At 42.1% G+C, this 22,852-nt stretch overlaps 1 protein-coding gene and 1 pseudogene across 2 annotated transcripts; both read left to right on the top strand.

Annotated features, from left to right (window-relative positions):
* The first annotated feature begins 111 nt into the window (after positions 1 to 111).
* Positions 112 to 18,432, top strand: LOC103460772 (NLR family CARD domain-containing protein 3-like; annotated as a pseudogene). Its single transcript, XR_014091277.1, has 6 exons — positions 112 to 122; positions 355 to 2,202; positions 9,264 to 9,437; positions 16,784 to 16,957; positions 17,639 to 17,685; positions 17,802 to 18,432. The product of XR_014091277.1 is annotated as an NLR family CARD domain-containing protein 3-like (transcript).
* On the top strand, positions 18,362 to 22,691 carry LOC145555170 (CD48 antigen-like). The gene has a single exon (XM_081616577.1). The coding sequence runs from the start codon at positions 21,765 to 21,767 to the stop codon at positions 22,545 to 22,547; it is 783 nt and encodes a 260-aa protein (XP_081472703.1). The 5' UTR covers positions 18,362 to 21,764; the 3' UTR covers positions 22,548 to 22,691.
* The last annotated feature ends 161 nt before the right edge of the window (positions 22,692 to 22,852 follow it).

Below are 22,852 nucleotides of genomic sequence, written 5' to 3'. Positions count from 1 at the left end.
GATGCTTCCTTCATTTATTATTCTGTTCCAGCTGCTGGAGGAAAACATTGTCACTTTTGTGAAGAACGAGCTGAAGAAGATCCAGAAGGTTTTGAGTCCAGATGACCCAGAATGCCCAGAGAGTCAGACAGATGATGAGGAGGAGTTGGAAGGTGAAGATGAAAAGCAGAAGAGGAGCAGCAGAGAGGCAGTGATGAAGATCACAATGAACTTCCTGAGGAGGATGAAGCAGGAGGAGCTGGCTGACCATCTGCAGAGCAGTAAGAGGATTTCTACAAAGATTTAACCTGATGGATAAATCGCACATTCACTGATATTCATAAAATCACAATCAATCTTCAGAAGATGATTTAGTTTCCTTCCTGATTTTACTTTCTGTGTTTATTCAGAGCATCTTGCTGTAGTTTGTCAACATCAACTTAAATCTGGTTTGAAGAAGTACCAGTCTGTGTTTGAGGGAATCGCTAAAGCAGAAAGTCCAACTCTTCTAAATAAAATCTACACCGAGCTCTACGTCACAGAGGGAGGGACTGGAGAGGTCAATGATGAACATGAGGTCATACAGATTGAAACAGCATCCAGGAAACCACACAGGTCAGAAACAACAATCAGACAAGAAGACATCTTTAAAGTCCCACTTGGAAGAGATCAACCAATCAGAACAGTGATGACAAAGGGAGTGGCTGGCATTGGGAAAACTGTCTTAACACAGAAGTTCACTCTGGACTGGGCTGAAGACAAAGCCCACCAGAACATCCACTTCATATTTCCATTCACCTTCAGAGAGCTGAATGTGCTGAAAGAGAAAAAGTTCAGCTTGGTGGAACTAATTCATCACTTCTTTACTGAAACCAAAGAAATCTGCAGCTTTGAACACTTCCAGGTTCTGTTCATCTTTGATGGCTTGGATGAGAGTAGACTTCTGCTGGACTTCCACAACAAGGAGATCCTGACTGATGCTACAGAGTCCAGCTCAGTGGATGTTCTGCTGACAAACCTCATCAGGGGGAAACTGCTTCCCTCTGCTCTCCTCTGGATAACCACACAACCTGCAGCAGCCAATCAGATCCCTCCTCAGTGTGTTGACATGGTGACAGAGGTCAGAGGGTTCAATGACCCCCAGAAGGAGGAGTACTTCAGGAAGAGATTCAGAGATAAGAAAGAGGGCAGCAGGATCATCTCCCACATGAAGACATCACGAAGCCTCCACATCATGTGCCACATCCCAGTCTTCTGCTGGATCACTGCTACAGTTCTGGAGGATGTGTTGGAGACCAGAGAGAAAGGAGAGCTGCCCAGAACCCTGACTGAGATGTACATCCACTTACTGGTGATTCAGACCAAAGTGAAGAAGGTCAAGTATGATGGAGGAGCTGAAACAGATCCACACTGGAGTCCAGAGAGCAGGAAGATGATTGAGTCTCTGGGAAAACTGGCTTTTGATCAGCTGCAGAAAGGAAACCTGATCTTCTATGAATCCGACCTGACAGAGTGTGGCATCGATATCAGAGCAGCCTCGGTGTACTCAGGAGTGTTCACACAGATCTTTAGAGAGGAGAGAGGGCTGTACCAGGACAAGGTGTTCTGCTTCGTCCATCTGAGTGTTCAGGAGTTTCTGGCTGCTCTTCATGTCCATCTGACCTTCATCAACTCTGGAGTCAACCTGATAAAAGAAACACAAAAACAATCTTCTTTTGCCTATGCATTTTTGCGTCATCACATTGTTTTGAACAACTCTGATGTAAATAATCTCCATCATAATGCTGTTGACCAGGCCTTACAGAGTCCAAATGGACACCTGGACTTGTTCCTCCGTTTCCTCCTGGGACTTTCACTGCAGACCAATCAGAGTCTCTTACAAGGTCTGCTGACACAGACAGGAAGTAGCTCACAGATCAATCAAGAAACAATTCAGTACATCAAGAAGAAGATCAGTGAGAATGTGTCTGCAGAGAAAAGCATCAATCTGTTCCACTGTCTGAATGAACTGAATGATCTTTCTCTAGTGGAGGAGATCCAACAGTCTCTGAGTTCAGGAAGTCTCTCCAGAGATAAACTGTCTCCTGCTCAGTGGTCAGCTCTGAGTTTCATCTTAGTGTCATCAGGAGAAGATCTGGATGAGTTTGACCTGAAGAAATACTGTGCTTCAGATGAGGCTCTTCTGAGGCTGCTGCCAGTGGTTAAAGCCTCCAACAAAGCTCTGTAATGGATTGTTACTGCATTCATTGTAAATAGATATCTATTAGAATTTATTGTTATGCAAATTTATAATCTGATTTGGCTATTAAAAACTATAAATAATTGCTCAGGATAATTTTAATAAAACTAGTAATTTAGAATAGAATTACAAATTTGGGGCACTACAGAAAATGTTTATCCAAATATTTCCATCTCTGTTATTTTTTAACATTTACCTGCTAAGAGTAGGTATTAAATTTAAATATTTTTTTCAAGATGATGACATTACACATGCATCGAATAAACACTGGCAATTCTATACAAGAGGTTATCAAAAATAATTAATCATTAAAATACTTTAATCAAAAATCCCGCTAAGCTAGTAACACTAAATTAAGCTTCTAAATTAAAGATGAAAAAATTATGACTTTAGTAAACTAAATGTAGTTTCCTAATATACAAACAAAAACAGAACTAATTAAAGCTGCAAGCAGTCTCGAACAGCCCTCGCTCCGGCCTATTAGCCACCACGGGGGTTCCAGCACCGCCTCCCTCCAGCCACTGCTGACACTTTCGCACGGCTCCCGCACCGGTCCCCCAGGTCAATACGCATCTATGCATTTGGCAGCCCTCCCTGATGACTCACAAAAAATCTGGTGCAGATTGGATGATTTAGCGTGGAGATACAGCTGTTTGTTTAACCTAAGGGGCAGTGGAGTCAAGTTACCATTTAATGCTATTTGGCTCTTTAGGGGTTTACCAGAGTCAATACTAAAAAGTATGGTGCAAATCGGATGATTAGAGACGATCGTAGACATATGGCGAGAATTGCTATTCGCTATTTAGCCACGCCCTCACAGTTCAGTCAGCAGACAACATTCACAGATTTCATCATCATGTCATTTTATGTCAGTAGGCACAGCATTCAACCCATTTGAATCATAAAGTAAGACATCCAGCAGAAAAAAACAGGTGACTTCCTGTTGGAGAGGGGCGGGCTTCGGTGATTTCATCAATTGACCATGTGAATGTGATCAGGGCTTATCCATAATGAGACATGGAAAGTCTGATGCAGCTTTGACCTTGTTTGTAGAAGTTATTTCACTTTCATGTTTTATGGAGAAAAGTCAAAGTTTGACACTTAGCCACGCCCGCATGCATTGATGTACGAGAATTCTTTTGATTAATTTTGACCTTCAATGTCACAAGAGTGGGCTAAGTGTGTTTGAAGTCTGTATCTCAAAAGCTGTAGGAGTAGTTCAATCAGATGTGACGTCTATAAAATAAGAGGAAATGGTGGCTTTGATCTATAATGGCCGACTTCCTGTGGTGTTTGGACCATGCCTTGAAGAGACTTTTTTGTGTATGCCGACAAGATACACATGTGTACCATGTTTCATAAAATATTAATATTTAAAATATTCTAGGGGGCAATAGGCCACGCCCACCAAGTATTGCACTGGATTCCTGTCCGGGGTTGCATCTTGATCAATCCTAGTGAGTTTGGTGCAGCTGGACTCAAAATTGTGGAATTCACAGCCAATGGTGTTACAGGTCACTTGCCACGTCGCCACGCCCACCTGCTGCATCAAAACCAGCTGGGGTTGGAAACCTGTACACTCTACACACCAAGATGTTTTCTGTCTGTGGACACAGTTTTATGTTGATTAGGTCAAAGGGGTCAGATAGCAACCTTTCAGAGTGAAACATGACACTTCCTGTTCTCAGGGGCATTGCTTAAGTGATGTCAAAATTTCACCACTGTGTCTTATAGGGCACCCAATTGTGATCAGTCACTGAAAGTTTGGTGCCTCTCTGAGTTTTTGTGTAGAAGATATAACAGTTCTGAGTTTCATGGCAAGTAGGTGAACTTTGACCCCTGGTATAACCCCTTCAGCATGCACAAAAAGTCCCCATTTGATAACTTTTAATCGGTCATACCTTATGAACTGAAATGAGGCCAATGTAGCTCCCAACAATTTCAGTTTAGTTTCAGACTAAAGTGAGAAAAATTTTATGTATTCTAAACAACCAATTCACAAAGATGAAACATTGTTTTGAGAAAGGAAGGCTTCATTAAATGGATTATAAATTAGTACACTTATGGACAATTGATTTTTAGCATATTGATCAGTCACCATGGTGATGGATCTGATATTGTAGTTTGGTGCACCAAGATGGTGGATTTAGAACAGTGTTTCTCAACCTTTTTCAGCCCAGCATCCCCCAGCCATTATCCAGGTCCCTCACCGCCCCCCACCAAAGAATTTGCAGGCTACTTTGCACTGACCATTATTTTAACATTAATATTACTATCACTATTGTAGATGTTTTGATTTTATGCTTGTTTCTGTATTTATCATCAAAAATAATTTCCCAGAGAACAAAAAAGTTATGGGAATAGAAATTATTTTCACAGGCATCTACGAAAAATGCAACAAACATTCAAGTTAAAATCAGTAGGCCTAACAGCAGCCAATCAGAGTGGAAAAAATATTATTATTCTGTGTCATTTTCTAGTTGTTAAATATTCCACAAAATGACCAGATAAAAGATGTTCAACATGCCAGTTTAAACTTTGAACTATTTGCAAACAACATTAAAACATGGACAGAACTGTAACTACATTAATCATAACTCTTCTTCTCGTCAGTGTTTCTGTTTCTGGTGGTGCAGCTCTGTGCTGCCTTCAGGAGAATGGGACATCAGAGTATCATCCATAAAATTTCACCCACATGGCATTTACTGTGCAAACCAGAGCTTTCAGAGGAAAAACAAAAGTTCCAGGTCCTTTTAATATCAGAAATATGAGACAGAAACATGGATTATATCTTTATATAGATCTGTCTATTGGTTATAGATTAATAGTTTTACTGGACAGAAATTACAAAGAACAAATCTGGTTCTTAATCAAATCCTAATGAGTCAAATTGAAAGTGTCATGGAGTCATCAGCCTCATGACATTAACACTGACATGAAAAATAATATTGAAGAAATAAATATATCAAATCGAATTGAAAACATAAATAAGTTCTTTACTGTTATGGTCTGTAAGATATATTTATTCTCAGTACTAGATATGGTCTCAACAAACCCATAACATTTCAACCTTTATTTTACCTTTTGTCTGGAAATAGTGTCTGTTTATTCTTGCCATACAGTCTCTGTATTAATTATTGCTCTAAAGGTCTTGCCATACCAGTTTATTCCTCTGTATTTACTTTAGTTTCTTAGTTTATTCTTGCATTTTGTTCTTCATTCATTTCCATTTAGTTTCCTTTGATTAGTTTTATCCTCTCTTGGCTTATTGTTATGTCCACTTTAGTTTCTGTCCTGTTGCTAGATTTATTTTATTGTTTATTGACCATCAGTAAACTTCACTCATCACCTGCTACGCCGCCTAATCGTCATGATGTGTTTCATATCATGTGTTGATTTTTCACTGTTCAGCGTCAGATTCTCCGTTTTTATGCCATAATTCACATCTAGTACGTCGTTCCGTTTTATGTCCCGCTTCTCCAGTTTTGCGCAATGTGCTCATCGTTTGTTTTTTTTAACCCCCTAAGGTGCGCAGTGTTTGGGAAATGTATCGATGGGGAAAAGTCAGACTGACATAAACCTTTTAAAACAACGGAAACAATTTTGGTATTCTGATTATTGAAATTTAAAAGTGCTGTGCTGTTCTATCACCTTCGTTTCATACCTGACCACTTACAGCTCCGTGTTAACGCTATAAACTGAATGCTCTCTATCGTGGCATCACCCATGGAGGGATTTCTTTATTTAAATTGGTTCATTTTTCAGAGGGACACAAAGTCAGGGTATCGTGATTTTAGTAATTACGTGTTTTTAAGAGTGATTTTCTGTTGTCCTTCCATGGAAGTGGGCAGCTTTCAAACGGAAATAAAACATTTTTAATATAAGTTGCTGCTTAACATGATCACAGAACTGCCGAAACATATGTACAAAAATACCAGACAAAGTGAATCACAGCAACGTCATCAGCCGGTGAAACGCTGAACTGATGCGGTGAAGCTACCAGTAGGAGCTGCGCTGTGCCAAAAAGCACAAACACTGAATAGAAGAAGAGCTGCCATCGATACAGTTGCAGCCAAGCATGATTTAATGTTACTCAATACAGTTTTACCAAGTTGCTCAAAGTCTAAACTGGCATTGTTGTGCATTTAAGGTGTAAAGTTTACCTTGACCAAACGCCCCCCAGAGGAATCCCAGCGCCACCCTTTAGTAAAAATTTCCGCCAGCGCCCCCTGCCATCCTCTGAACGCCCCCCAGGGGGCGGTACCGCCCACATTGAGAACCGCTAATTTAGAACAATTTCCTCACAAGATGGTATCTTCAATAGACATGTAAAAGCTTGTGTTGGCTTTTTAAAACCATTTCTTCTTATCTATGTACTTTAAATCTCATTAATAACATTAATTGTTTACATGTACCACCATTTCACTATAGCTGAGTGTAACATGAACAGAGGGAAACTATTTTGCAAACAGCTGAATAAGTAATAACTACTACCTTATACTACTACTAATGATCAACTTTTTGCTAAAACATTGTTAGCATGTTTTGACTGTTTTGTATTGCATAGTGGAAAGAGAGGAAAAGAAAACTGAGAAAAAACAAGAAAAGTGACTTTTTTCTGATTTAATGACTCCTAATCAATAACCCTGTATAACCTTTTCATACCACAGGCGCCGAGGGCCCATCTGTACCCAAACAGTTTGAAGGATTAAACTCCTGCAAAACTTCTACAAAACACAGTAAAATAGACAAACAATATTCAAAATGTTTATCTTATGCTAATTTATCCCTGCCCAGACTCGACCTCTTATATGAGTGGTTCTTAAAGACCAGGGAACCTTGGATGCACGAGGGAAGCCCAGCAGCATGGTCAGAGGGATTTGGTTTAAAGTTTACCATTCCTATATTTTGCATTAATTGAACTGTAAAGTATGACTCTAATTGAATAAACTGAATAGAGTTTATTCTTAACTGGATTTTTTTTGTGTAACCACTGTATAAATTGAATCTATTTGTTGTAAATAGCTCTGGTGCTCAGCTAGCAGTGGGGCCATATGTTTTAACTGACATGTGTTAGCTCAGGAGTTGTGGTGTCCTTTCCACTCCAGATTGTTCTCCAGTCCTGGGGTAAAAGTCAGCTGGGTTGATGCATGCAACCAGAGTGGGCAAAGCTGCTCTTCTATTCTCTCTCGCAACAGTAGCAGTTGTCGGTTCAATCAACGGAATGTTAGATGAATCACTGTTATTGGAATCTGTATTTCTACGATTCCCTCTTCAGAACTGGCTATTCAGAATTACGTAATAGCCAAGCTCATTCCTATGGCTGGGATGCAGACACATAGATGCACAGGGAGTCGAATATATACATATTATGAACCCAGGCCTTCTGGTAGAAGCAGGGGCGCTGCCAGGAATCTTGGGCCCCCTGAAAAAAACTTTTATTGGGGCCCCTCCCCCATGCAGCTGCTGTTACAATTTCTTCAGTCTATCTGACCCATCAAAAGCGTCACAATTTCAAAGTCTTGCAACTGCCTTGCTTTCTTTGGTCCAATACTGATAACTAGTACAATATTTACTGCTTATGAATTTAAAATGCAAGAGTAAAATTCAGTATGCATGCAGTCTGCATACAGTATGCAAGGAGGTTGCTTACATTTTTTCTTAGTTTTAGATTACTGAAATGTCTCCTGATGAGCAACAGTCATAGGCAACATGTAAAATATACATGAAGCAATCCAGACTTCTCAAAAATGCTATGTAGTTGCATTTTATTCAAGCTGCAGTACATAACTTTAATAAAAAATATGTTGTCTCCACATTTGTTAAAGCTGTCACGATGACGTGAAAGTTTTTGAGACAGATAATCTGTGAAAGCAATCAATCTCCTTCCTGAACTACTATTGATGGCTAAAGTAATGCATCGTTCTAAACAAACTAACCAATCAGAACCAGTAGGACGTTCTTAGCGCTGTCAATCATCCTCATTCACTCACTGCTAAGAACAGGTCAGGAGGGACGTGGGTTAGAGCTGCTGCTGACTCATCTGTTATTAAGTGGTAAAAGATAGAGGGAACAAGTTAAATATATTAATATCTTTATATTTTTTTCCTTAATTCATTAAATGCTAGTGAAATGGAGGCAAACAGTAGTCTGTAGCTACGGTAACTATGCTAAATGGTTGATAATCTCACACAGTCTACCCACCTCTCTTGGAGAAAAACTGGGTTATAAATTGACACTCTTGCCTTTTTCTCTCTCTCTCTCCCTCTCTCTATTTGTTTGTTTGTTTTGTAAACTTGATTTTCTAGCTTTTCTTAGCAGCATAGTAACTGCCACAATCGTTCGTGTGTTCCACTGTCTGCTGCAAACAATGTCATGGTGAAGCCCTCCAAGCAAGAACAAAGATGCAGATAGGGGGGTTCAGGGCAAATATGGATGTGTGTTTTTTGTTCTGGGAATGGGAACATTACATTTTTACTTTAGAGTTTTAGTGCTAAAAACAATCTTCAAAATACAATATGATTAATTTTGTAATTCACAGGGTCCCAATTTTTTATTTTATTTCTACGAACAATAAATAAAAAAATAATTGTGGAGGGCCCCCTGTTGGTCAGGGCCCCTAGAATTGTCATCACTTTCTCCCCCTGTACCACGCACCTGGGTAGAAGCTAGAAGTCCTTTGATTTGCCAGTGAAGTTGAAGAGGGGGCAATCTCTTGATTTCCATGAGTGGAAAAGAAACCAACTTACTTTGGCGGTTGTCCATGATGCAACAAAACTCTTCCTCTTCCTGCTAAAACTGAAACTGGAGTAAGGCAGTGCATTTTGGAATGCAACATTTCTCCTACCAGCCTCCTTCTTGTCTGCAGTTCAGTTCTTCAAAGCTGGAGGCCCAACAATAGGATGAACCAGTTCTCATCAAAAGGAAACATAAAAATGTAAAATTAGGCGCTTCCGTCAATCTTTCTAAGGAGAATATTGGTGATGAAATGAACATAATGTTTGATGAATTGTTTAAAACTACATTTTCCTCCCTGTCTCCTCAGACTGAGTGGCTGTAACCTGTCAGCGAGAAGCTGTGAACCTCTGTCCTCAGTTCTCAGCTCCCAGTCCTCCAGTCTCAGAGAACTGGACCTGAGTAACAACGACCTGCAGGATTCAGGAGTGAAGCTTCTATCATATGGACTGAAGAGTCCAAACTGCAAGCTGGAAACTCTCAGGTACAAAGTTCCCAATGCTGGAGAAACCAGATTTATGACATTTAGCTGCTACCAGAGATTATTTAAATATTATTTTAAGCGATTTGTCATCTTTTATCTGACCTTTATTTTCAATGAAAGTAAATTCCTCTTGTCATGCAAGCTTAATTTTACTGATTCTTACCTTCACTCAACCTTCATCATGACAACTTGCTTTTTTTTTCTCAGCTTCATATCATGCATGATTTATGTTAATTTTTTTAGTAACAGATTTCTCTCCCCTTCTCCTCAGACTGAGTTATTCTAACCTGTCAGAGAGAAGCTGTGAAGTTCTGTCCTCAGTTCTCAGCTCCCAGTCCTCCAGTCTCAGAGAACTGGATCTGAGTAACAACAACCTGCAGGATTCAGGAGTGAAGCTTCTCTCTGCTGGACTGAAGAGTCCTAACTGCAACCTGGAGACCCTCAGGTACAATGTTTTCAGTGCTGGGGAAACCAGATTTCTATCCATTATCTGCTGCCAAAGATGAAATGTCATTTCTATAATAAATTCTAATAATGATTATAATAGATGTCTGACTTGAACATCTCTCATGTGAAGTCTCAACACACATAAACATAGCAGGTTTTCATTTGCTGCAGATTAACAGAACTAAGGAGAAAGGTGAAAGAGATGAGGCGTTTAGCTATTAATGATGCCAATAGATGGTGTAACTCCAGGAATTTGACAGATCCTAGGTGCACAAGGGAGCATTATCACAGGTCCTTCCTCTCAGCAATTGTTAGACTTAATAACCATAACTGTTCCCAATAAACTCAATAAGTATTTGCATTCTTGCTCTTACTTGCAGTCTTTTTTTTATTGCCTATTGCTGTTTCAACACAAAATATGCACATCTTGTACCTGATTAGACATTGCCCTGCTCAGTTGTTCACTTCTTTAGATATGGTGCTTTAGCGAAAGTTCAAGCTGGAAGACTCCACCCCCTTCGTTCGCCCAACGACGTCATGCTCATCTCCGACCTCAGCGCTGTACCTCACCCGGCGCGTTCAATCAGCAATCAGGCTCTGCGTAAAAGGATCCACATCCAAGCCGTCAGCTGCTTCCCAGCTGCGTTCAATCCGTTCGTCACACGTCTCAGCTTCTCCACAGCCTCGTGATTCCCCGTCCTTCGACCTCGCATCTTGCATTGGCCCTTTCTTTTCCACTCAGACGCCCCTCGGATGCAAGATATTTCTCCTGGCCCCAGCCTCAATCATTTGAAGCAGCTTTTCCCTCCTATCTCTCACCTGTCTGGGGTTTCACTTACTCCACGATCCACCTCCGAAAAAACATAACAAACCCTCTGGTCACCTCGTTAACTTTAACCTTCGGCCAGTGACGCACGACGCATTACCTCCCGCACAGTCTGTGAGACAAGGTAATCAACTGCGGAGCTCTACGTGGAGGTGACAACCTGTCTAAAGAAAGACGACAGAATCAAAGAGGGAAAGCAGCAAAAGGCCGTCTTCCTCCGCCTGCCAAGCTTCTCTCACTTCCGCATGCCGGTATGGTCAGCATCTTTCCGGATTTCCCCCTCTACGCCCGTCTCGGGTTGCCTGGACGCTCCTCAGATGCAAGAGATTCCTCGATGATTTCAAGTAGCGTCTCCCCTTTCTCTCGCCCGAGTGGGATTTCTCCATCTCCCGCTCCCTCACCACCTACTCCACGGTCCACCTCTGGCAAGCGGACACGTGATCCACTGTTTCAACCCGCACCGCCTTTCTTCGCCTCAGCTCCTTCACGCCAGTGCCACGCTATGGATCAGCAATGCCTACGGTTTCCCTCTCCTGCATGGCCGCTATCAGCCCGCTCAGCAACACCTCTGGTTTTCCCTCACTACGCCTGTTTCAGGCCACCAGGGTAAGACGTAGAGTTCTCATGTCTCATTCAAGTCTCGCAATACTTCATAACGCAGATACCTGTCATTGGTTTATCCGAGCACGTTGACCATATATTCATGTGCCACTCGAGTTCAAATGTCCACGGACTTTACCCATACATCCATCCATCCATCCATCCATTTTCTTCCGCTTATCCGGGGTCGGGTCGCGGGGGCAGCAGCTTCAGAAGGGAGGCCCAGACTTCCCTCTCCCCAGCCACTTCTTCCAGCTCCTCCGGGGAATCCCAAGGCGTTCCCAGGCCAGCAGAGAGACGTAATCCTTTTACCCAAACATTGACTAAGTTAAATTATCGTCACTTGTTTCTCTGAGGCGCCTTTAAACATAACATTAGTTCAGTAGGTGACCGCTGTTGCATAAGAGCCGCAAGGCGTATGTTAGAATCCAGATAGTCATGGAGGGATATCTTCTGCATAAATAGCAGACGCACGTGCATTCAACTGCAGAGAGCAGCGCAGCCCATCTTTAACGGGTCGTTTGGTCACCACAGTTATCCAGTCAGCGCACCTGAGCTATATTATAACTCATGCTACCCAGGCCCGGCAGCATTTCTCACAAGACCGGCTTCAGTTAGTTGTGTCCCGGCTGTCTGCAAGCCCCATGTTTTACCTACATGGCCAATTCTTTGATAGTCCTGCACCGACTTGGCACCGGAATTTCCTCCACTTCCCTTATTGTGTCCTCTGCAACCTCGTTTCGCAATTAAAACAGTTTTATGTGCCGTTAACACATCGTAATCTATTTTTCAAACCGCCTACAAACGCAACGTGAGCCCAGAGACATTCACACCATTTCTTGTTAACAAGACGCCCGTGGCTATTGTCGTTGTGTATGTTCAGCTACGTAGATTCATTCTGCCTGTTGAAGATTCTAGGTTGTAATATATTTTTGGAAAATCTCTGGCTCTATCTTCTGCTCACGGATCCCAGGTTCTCCCGGCGGGCCGAAGTGAAACCACACAGAAAACGAGCGTAGACGTCACAGAATTATTGACTTTAATCCAAAAGAAGACATGAAATTACACCTAAAACTGCAGAACAGAGACGTGCATTAATTTACCTGAGACAAATGGAAAGAAGGAAAAAGAAGGCAAAGACGCGCTTAGACGTCTTTGGAGAATTGCAAGAGCCAATCCGAGTAATTACTCCCGTGTACAAGGTTTTATAGTAAAGGCGTATTCTAGTCTTCTATTTCTTCAAATAAGGCGTATCCTTGCTCATCCATCCAGGAGCTGTCGCTGACCCTCTTTAAAGTTAGTTACTCCCTGCACTTTGTTCTCAAGATCAAGCACCAATTGTCACTTTATCTTAAAGCGGAAGCAGAACTTCTCCTCTACTGGCCAGGACTCCTGCTGTTTCACGGCTTTTCACAGTTCGTGTGAAGCTGGAACTTCTGATGATTTCCCACACAAACGGCAGTTCAAAAGATCTTAGCAAACAATCTGCTGGTAACATAAAGGTTAATAGGGCAGAATAAGTTATTAATCTGAAAACTATAATTGGGCTTTCCAATCAAGACATGGCAAGTTTTAAAACTAGCATATTTTAAATTTATTCCTTATGACCGAAACAGCCGATTCAATCAGTTAATCTCGTCTGGAGCAGGGGTTCGCGTCTCGGCTGGCCTTCACATATCAGCGGCTTGAGGCAGGAATTATCATTTACCTAATTGTGGACTTTTGCCCTGTTGCGACGGCGATACATGAGGTAGAAGGGCTTGCCAACGTAACATGAAGTTGGCTAATAATTCCTCTTTGGTTCGGTTGAGCCCGTCCAGCGCTTTTTCTAATTATTAATCAGCTTTAAATTCCTATTGATGAGGGTCTTTCTCCAATCATTGTTCCAAAAAAAAAACATAATTGCTCAGTGTCCATTCACTACTTGTCAAAAGCAACCTTAAATAGAAACTGGTTTAGTCTCAATGTAAAACATGTTTTTAGCATCTGATTTATAGGAACTTTTTCCAGATGCACAATGTATAGCGGTGTTTTATATTTCATTCAGGTAGCATAGTACAGAACAATCCAGAGGATTTAAATGGTCTGGCAGTCACTATTCCAGCAGGTGATCAACAAGTGATTCTTTTCGTAGTTTAAGTTTTAGATTTTTCTTAGTTGTTTCAACTTCAGGATATTCCTGGTCTACTTGCTTCACCGCTATCAACCGATCTGTCCCATATTCTGATGTGTTCAGTTCAAGTCCCATTGGTTGCTTCTCAGTTCTTATCTCAAGATCTCCTGAAATCAGCAGATTATTTCCCAGGTCATCCTGCCACTTTCAGGTTACGCAGTTGGTTCTCTTGCTTACCCTGGTCCCACACTCAAATGTGCTCATTCCAGTCTCACTTCTAGGCCAATAGACATTAGACGCTTACAAGTCATTCTCGTGGGTCTGTCACTACGGCAATCAGCACTTGCAGGTATCCTAAAGCTCACAGCTCCATCTAGAGTCTGAACTCCCAACCACATTGCCAGAGGAGTTCATTCGCATGGCACGTCTCAACACATCAAAGCTTTTTGACGAGTTTAAGATGGCATTTCCTTTCTATTTCCCATTTTAAATTCAGCCTGTCGGGCATGGCCCTTTTTGGGGGGGAACTCCTATAGTTGGTTCAGCTTCACCTTCAACAGCTCGAATTTCCAGCTTTTACAAAATTGTTCCCTGTCCATAACCCGTTTCCTGAGCAGCTATCTCCGCAAGCAATCCCAAGTCGTCGCTCTCATCAGTCGTGTGTTACCATAAAGCTGAACCTTCACCACTCCGTTTCATGACATCAACCGACTTTAATCTATCTGCTCGTTTCACTCCTGATCCTTTTGAGACTATTGTTGATGAGCCGTCTCTCTCCACCTCTGCTCAGTTCAGTTCAGCTATTAGATGGAATCGCTCATTTCATGTTTAATCTCAGGTCTTGCTCTATAATTTTATTTTCTATATGTCCCCTGTTTCTTTTATCCTCATTTCGAATCTTAGTTTCTCTTTATGCTCATCCATAGCTTTAGATTATGTTCAACCAGTGTCCAAGCACTCCCTCGACGTTATGTCAGCACTCCTGTCTTTTTCAGTATTCTCTTCATATGATTATGCATCTCTTCCCTGTGTCCGTAGCTCACTCTGTGCCAGACGAGCACTCCGCATTTCGCTGGTGGTGGTTGGTCTATCTTGTCCAAAGTGTAAACTTATCATGTGATTGTCCCTTCTGTGTCCTCCCATGCTGCTACCTACAGGTTCGTTTTTGTTATTACTCACTCGCATCCTCCAAATTTGAACCCGCAAGTCTACTTCTAGCTTCTTTGTCCCTCAACCAATCAGCTTTCCAGTCCCAACCTTTCGGTTTCCCTGAAGCTATCTCAGTAACCCAGCCTTTAGCAGTCTAACTCATGTCCCAGCGTCACTCAGCCCCAGCGTCGCTCAGCCCCAGCAGCTGGCCCATGACCCAGCGTCGCTCAGCCCAGCAGCTGGCCCATGACCCAGCGTCGCTCAGCCCCAGCAGCTGGCCCATGTCCCAGCGTCGCTCAGCCCCTTCAGCTCGCCCATGTCCCAACATTGCCTGCCCTTCAGCTCGCCCATGTCCCAACATTGCCTGCCCCTCCAGCCGGCCCATGTCCCAGCCTTTCTTTTTGTTGGTCCATGTCTCAGTGTTTTTCCTTTCCCACATACTTTTCAGTGTGGCTCCCTTACTGTGGGCACCTATCCTACAGCCTTCTCCAGATATATTTGTGTCCCCTAGCTTCCCAACTCCTGCCTGGCTCTGTGCCTTCAACTATCCTTCACTCTCTTGCCCGGTATTATTTCGGCTCTTTCCTTAGCAGGCCTTCATTCGCCAGATGAGCATATCATGAAAACCCCTCTATCAATCAAATTTGATTCCTTCTATCAGCTTCTCATCTTCTAGTTTTCTGCACTCCTTCGGCCTACAACCCGTACTTTTCTTTTCTCCACGCATCAAGTCGGCATACAAGTTTTAGGTCTCACTTTTCCTCGGGCCTTGGCCCTGGCCTCAGCCCTTTTTTGGGGGGAGAGCATCCCTAATCAGTTATTGGGATGTTCATCGAGTTCACATCAAATCTCAGCTCAAATCAGCTGCCGGGACCCGAGCGCCAAAGAACTGTTATACATTCCTGTCATTAAATCTTTTTATCCTTTTTCTCCGTCTGAGTCTTTCCAGATTGAACTGGTTATATTCAATTTTTAATAACTGTACAGTGTTATTCTCCCAATACTGTAAATTTTCTCTTGCTAATCAGTCCCTTGTGTTTTTCAGTTTTTATCTCATCTTGACTATCAAATGATTGTCAATTTACCTTAAACTTGCTGCTGCTAAACCTGAACTCAACACATTACAACAATGAAAGATTTTTCTATTCCAGAGGTTCCCAAACTGTGGGTGACATTGCAGGAGGGACCTGGGAACCTTGGATACAAAAAAAAACAAAACATGAACGCTGTATGCGCTGGGTTTTTACCTTAGAATGACCAACTCTCTGTTATTCCTATGTAAATTTGATACAGTAGGGGCTTCCACACTTCCCATATCTGTCTCCTCTGTCACTTTTATCAGCAGTTAAAACTGTTTCATCCGTTGTGGAAACCTGTTTTTCCGAGCCACCTTTAAACGCAACATGACGCTGGGCTCGCGCTGGGTTTACACCTGTACCGCAGTGAAGGAGACCTGCTGCTGTTGTACAGAGCTACACAGGTGTTAGAATCATGGCAGCAAACCAGCAAAACGCAGAGAACTTTTCAGTTTTTCCCCCAAACTAACAGACTGAGTTGAGTAAAGTTGATGGATGCAGGTAAAGTGAGCTAAAAGATGACTATCCATCCATCCATTGTCTTAACACCCTTGTCCCTTAGTGGGGTTGGGAGGGTTGATGGTTCCTCTCCAGTTAACGTTCCGGGAGAGAGGCGGGGTCACCTGGACAGGTCGCCAGTCTGTCGCAGGTAAAAGATGACTAGCTAATATCAATATATCACCTTAAGCTTAACAAGTAGCCTATAGGCTACCTATGTTGTTGTCTATGTCCAGCTACGTACATTCATTTTGCTCCCAAAAAGGTCGACCCCCCTCTCCCAGGGACAGGGAGTCTCTAAGAATCCTCTCTCCCCCCTCCCACACGTCGTTCTACCAGACAGCCATTTGTAATCCATAGGGGGGCCCAGAAAATATTGGGAAACCACTGGGGGGGCCCAGGAGAAAACTTTGGGAACCACTGTTCTGTTCTAATCCATTCTACATGTGACAAAGGCTGTTTTTTATTTATTTATTTATTTATTTATTACCTACAGAACAAAATTAAGTTTTCTTTGTATGAACAAGTTAAGAACTGGTATTGAGGGATTTTATCCTCCTGTAAATATCCAATTCAGTCCTTGGGTTTTCCCCCAGTGTTCTCCTGTTTCTCATGATGTGTTGAATTGTGTCTGCAGCTTGTCAGGCTGTTTGGTCTCAGAGGAAGGCTGTGCTTCTCTGGCCTCAGCTCTGACCTTTAACCCCTCCCATCTGAAAGAGTTGGACCTGAGCTACAATCATCCAGGAGACTCAGGAGTGAAGCTGCTGTCGGCTGGACTGAAGGATCCAAACTGGAGACTGGAAACTCTCAGGTATGGAGGAACTGATGGAGGAGGAAGAGGAGAAATGACAAAGACTCTGAACTGTTGATCTGCTGGTTCTGGTTCTTGATGCTCACAACCCATAACTGCAGCTGCTGGACTCAGGATGCTGCTTCTTCTTCTTGGTCTCATTGTAAATGTGCACAGCGCCACATGGTGGTGTTGATTAGCAAAGGAAGTGCTGAGAGGTTGGAGGTGTTTGTCAGAGGTGTGTGAAGATGGAAGCCTCTCCCTGGTTTCAGTCTGAGCTCAGAGATCAAATCTTTGGTTCTTGTTGAACTCTGTTGGATGTGATGCAGCTTCTCCTTTTTAATGTTCGTATTTCAGGATATCACAGTGAGGCCACAGCAGGTTTTTAGCAGCAGGTTGTTTAGTGTTTCACTCCTTCATCAGAGTGGATGGAGCAGGTATCCAGGTGTTGATCAGAGTTTAGATTGATTGTATTTAAATGATGATTATTAAATCAAGTTGAGCTTCCAGAAATGTTTCCTGATGTCCTTTTAGGCTTCAGTGAGTTTCTTCAGGTTGTTACTGAGGGACTTCCTTTCTCCTCTCTGTTGGAGCTTTTGGAGCCAAATGTTGGACTGTCTCAGTGGAGGACAGTGTGTTACATGTAATGTCCATGTTTGCTGCTGAGAGAGACTGATGGTCTGACCCCCCTCCTCCTTTCAGGGTGGAGCCTGCTGGAGTCCGATGGTTGACACCAGGTCTGAGGAAGTGTAAGTGTGTTTTTCATCTGATTCATGACAACAAAGCAGCTCAAACTGTCACATCACTCATTCAGGAGAAATCAAGGATCAATAAATGATCAATAACTGTTTGTTCTCTCCATCAGATTCCTGTCAACTCACCATCGACACAAACACAGTGAACAGATACCTCAAACTGTCTGAAAACAACAGGAAGGTGACACGTGTGGTGGATCTTCAGTCATATCCTGATCATCCAGACAGATTTGATCATTATCAGAATGTCCTGTCTACAACTGGTCTGACTGGTCGCTGTTACTGGGAGGTTGAGTGGAGTGGAGGAGTTGATATAGGAGTGAGTTACAGAGGAATCAGGAGGAAAGGAAACGATGGAGATTGTAGGTTTGGAGGGAATGATCATTCTTGGAGTCTGAGATGTTATGGTAATCATGGTTACTCTGTGTGGCACAATAACATAAAGCACCCGTATCCTCCTCCTCCGTCTCTCACAGAGTAGCAGTGTATGTGGACTGTCCTGCTGGCATTCTGTCCTTCTACAGCGTCTCCTCTGACTCTCTGATCCATCTTTACACCTTCAACACCACATTCACTGAACCTCTCTATGCTGGGTTTGCAGTTAGGTATGGTTCCTCAGTGTTTCTGTGCTGAGTTGAGTCTAAAGATTTTCTTGTCAGAGAAACTCTCACTGTTGAACAGATAGTTCAGTCTCTACATGTCGGGCTTTTTCACTCAGAAACACATTTTCAGATTCCTTGATTCAGTCTGTTTCTGGTTAGTCTTCTTAAAAATCCAGGGAAACTTCTTCCTCTTCCAGTCCTTAAAAGATGGAAACTGGGATTATTCCAGGATCTTCATGTTGTCAAAGCTTCTCCCTCAGTATCAGAATGTTGTATCTCTGATTGCTTTCCTTTCATACATCTGTCAGATTTCGTTGAAATGGACAGTTTTTCTCAATCTCTGGACATTTTCTGTTTCTGTCAGCTCCTATTTTTCTAAACACGTCTTAGATTTTTTTGATAAACCAGTCTTCTTTCTGAGATATTTTGAAATAAAATATTTTTTCTTTAGTTGAAGAGATTGATGGCCAAGCACAAATCAATGATGAACTTCATTGTAAACCAACCAGTTATGATTCCTCGTATTGAAGGGTTAATATAACTGATCGAGATTCAAAGGGTGGGTTTAGTTTTTGATTTGATTCAACAGGCTGTGGTAACATCACTGCCCTGTTTCAGAAAGCAGGGTTTACAAACTCTGAGTAGAAGGCAGTCACTCTGAATAAACCTTCTTGGCTCTGTGAAACTTAGTGTTTTCAGTTTCAGAAAAATCAAATCAAGTTGACTCAGAATTGAGACAAATCATTTCTGAGTCAAGTTAGTAAAATACATTCAAGTCACAAGTGAGGGCTCTTATCTAAACATCTCCATTATTAAATAAAATTTACCTAAAACTAAGCCTTTTGTGCTTGATAATAAAAGAACAGAAACAGAATAACATTAATTGAGAATACCTGCCAGTGATTGAACCCCATATGCTACATGACGAGTGGAGCCACGCAGCACTCTAAGGAGAACCTCTTGTCAATGTGAGTTGTAGATTCTCAACCACCTCATAGGCACCTCTGCTGTATATTAACAGTTTAGGTGCTGCAGTAGTAAACCTGACAGGATCCATCCATCCATCCATTTCTTACACCCTTGTCCCTCAGAGGGGTCTGGAGGTTCTGGTCCCTCTCCAGCTAACGTTCTGGGCGAGAGGCGGGGTCACCTGGACAGGTCGCCAGCCTGTCGCAGGGCAACACAGAGACACACAGAAACAACCATGCGCACATACACTCACACACACCTTGGGACAATTTAGAGAGGCCAATTAACCTGACAGTCATGTTTTTGGACTGTGGGAGGAAACCGGAGAACCCGGAGAAAACCCACCATGCACAGGGAGAACATGGAGACTCCATGCAGAAAGACCGGGAATCGAACCCAGAACCTTCTTGCTGCAAGGCAACAGCTCTACCAACTGCTCCACTGTTGGCATTAAAACAAAGTGGACCACAAAGAATGTTCTCGTTGTGTCATGAGTAATGTGGGGGCTAAAATTTAATTGAGATAAATTGATTGTGGCGAAAGACGGTAATAGTCCAAAATGCTATAATAATGAAACGTCTAATTACGATGCGATCACCCTCTTCTGATGGAGATTTCTGCAGAGTATTTGCTCTCCAACATCGACAGGCTCCCCCAGAAAAGGACACCATTTCTGACACGTTCCTTGTGCCAGCCAGGTCTCACCTAAAAAGTGGGACAAACTCAGGATTTGCTTAACAATTATCATGCTGCACGACAGGGTTGGTTGACAGAGTAAGTTGAAGGGTAACAATTATCTGGCTTCCTGAAACCAAAAACCCAAGATATACTCATATACCTACCCCAGAACTTACTCAGGATTTTCACTTATCCTACTTTCTGAAACGAGGCCCTGGTGTCTGGAGTTGGTTATCTCTACAGGATTCTGGGTTTAATAAATGCTTGTGTCTGGTTTCAACTCATAATAACTAACACTGACCAAAATATATGTTGTGTACTGATGATTTTGATGGTGGCACTGGTGAAAATGTAATACTTCTCACTGGTTTCCAAAATGTTTACTGTATGATTTTATTATCCTCTCTGAAAAAGTGAGTAAATTATATGTATTTTCACCATTAAATTACTAATATTTGACTTTTAGTTGAATATTTTTTTACAGTGAAGAGTAAATTTTACTTTTACAAGTCAGACCTTGTAACCCATACTTGGTTGTTTCTAGCAACTAAAGTGGGACCTGAAAGTATCAAATTATTAAATAAAAATTGTGAAGCCCATAGTGAGGTTCAGCCAATCAGAGAGCATGCTCATGCCATGTGATCAGACCCAGGGCTCAAACAGTAAAACCTAAACCATGTCTGCCTGAGAAAATGTTGAATCTCCTTTAGCGATTTAAATGAATGCATTTGGATCTGAGTCACATGAGGCAGCAGAAAAGTTCTGACTTGGTGTTTTTTTCCTTGATTTTTTTCAATGAGTTATTTAGTTGAACTCATGTGAATGTTTAAAGCTGAAGCTCTGCAGTGGGATTGTGGGTTAAATACGCAGTCAGGACTTTATGCTCAGCAGGAAGTCTAAAAACAACCTTCTGTGGTTGAAGTGATGAAGTCCAATCTGCTGCTGCTGTTAAAACACCTCCAGGATAATATGACAGATAAAAACTGTTGCCAGGAAGAACATGAAGACTTTTTATGCTTATTTCTGCTACATCAGGGGCGAGTAGAGTACAACAAAATTTACTCAATAGCTTCAATACATTTTTACTCAAATAAAAGTAAAAAGTAGCCATCTGAATAACTAAAGTATTTGATAAAAAAGCTACTCAAGTCAAATCATATTTAATATTTAAAATTATGTCATCATAATCATACTGACAAAAATGTAAAGTTATGTGCAAATTCTCATGTTTTAGACGAACAAAAATCAGCATGAATACATTTATAACGTTCAGGGAGAAGAAAGTTTTCCAAATTAGTTATTCTGAATAAAATGTATTCAATTAATACATATGTTAATGTGTGCACAGGGTGAAATACTTCCATTGATGTAAACAGGTTACTGTATATTCACCTGATCTCCAAATAGAAAATAACAGAACAACAAAGATTGTGTACAAACAGGAGGTCTCACTTAAACATAAACTGTGAGTTTGAGACTGAATCTGGAACATTTTGCTTAAAATGTGTTTGGTTTTTATTCAGTGAAGTTACTTGCAGTTAGTTGAGTATCCATTCATTTTATTCAATTGAGAGTAGTGACACTTCATAAAATAGTATGGAAGTAAAAATAAAAAAGTAAAGTGTCATAAAAATACTCCTAAAAGTAACATTTCTTTCAAAGGTTACTCAAGTAAATGTGAGTAGTTCCTACCAGCTCTCTGTAGTCATCAGAAAGGTAAAGTTCTCTATCAGAAACCGGAACAGGAAGCTTGGAGGGGATGTGGCTCTAAGCCGCTGTTGGTCCTTTCAGGGTGTTTCTGTCATCATTTCTACAGTTGAGAACATGGAGGTTCGATCTGCTGCTGTGCTGCTGCTGATGGCGCTGCAGGCTGCGGCTCAGGAGCTTCAATACTTTGAGATCGGCGGGACTCTGAAGCTCAACCCAAATCCCTCTGAGGCCATCAGCAGCATCACCTGGAAGCATAAGGGGAACATTGTAGCTGAATACATCAACGATGCGGTTCCTATGCAATATCTGGGTGACTTAAAAGGCCGAGCAAACGTGAACCTGACCACCGGAGTGTTGACCGTCATGAACATGGGAAAATCTGACAACGGGCTGTTCACGGTGGAGATCAACAACAGAGTCCTTCCTGTCAGCTTTAACGCTGTGGAGCTCAAGCCTGTCCCTAAACCTGCAGTGGTTCTGAAAAATCCGACAACATGCTTCAAGAACTTGGACTCATGCAACCTGACCTGCAATGGGGACACCAGAGACTCTGGACCCGTTCAGTACTTCTGGAAGCTGGGAGAAGATGGAGCCTGGAAGGAATCAGGACAGGACTGGATGTTCACCAAGATTCAGATGTCATCGGTTGAAAAGATCATCTGCAAAATTCAGAACCCGATCAGTGAGAGGGAGAGCGGACCTCTGCAGAACCCCCTCTTCCCTCCACGCTGCAGCTTCATCTCTGAGGTTCTGGGTGTTGTGATGAGATCTGTGGCTCTCCTGGTTCTGTTCAGTCTCGTTGTTTGGTTCTTTGGCAGAACCGGAGCACCATGTGTAGGTGCAGAACCAGAGAGGATAACCAAGCTTAGATTTACTTCAGGAATGTTGGAGCTTTAGAGGAGAGAAACTTGGATAATTCATATAATGAGTAAATAAATAATTGTATGACGCCGTTTGTATTCTGGAGAAATGTTTCTTATCAGTCTCCTCATTTTGTACTCATGATGCATATTATTAAAAACAAGAAGCTTGTGGGTTTTGTTTCCTGTCTGATGTGTGTTCTTTAGATTTTACAAAAGCGACTTTCTAATTATGTTAACAGAATCATTTTCTGCCCTGTGACAGGCTGGCAACCTGTCCAGGGTGACCCCGCCTCTCGCCCGGCACGCCAGCTGGAGAGGAACCAGCAACCCTCCCGACCC

Source organism: Poecilia reticulata, chromosome 15, assembly GCF_904066995.2.
Source record: "Poecilia reticulata chromosome 15, P_reticulata-male-v2, whole genome shotgun sequence".
In the NCBI taxonomy this organism is placed as follows: Eukaryota; Metazoa; Chordata; class Actinopteri; order Cyprinodontiformes; family Poeciliidae; genus Poecilia; species Poecilia reticulata.
This window is presented reverse-complemented; position numbering and strand designations above follow the sequence as displayed.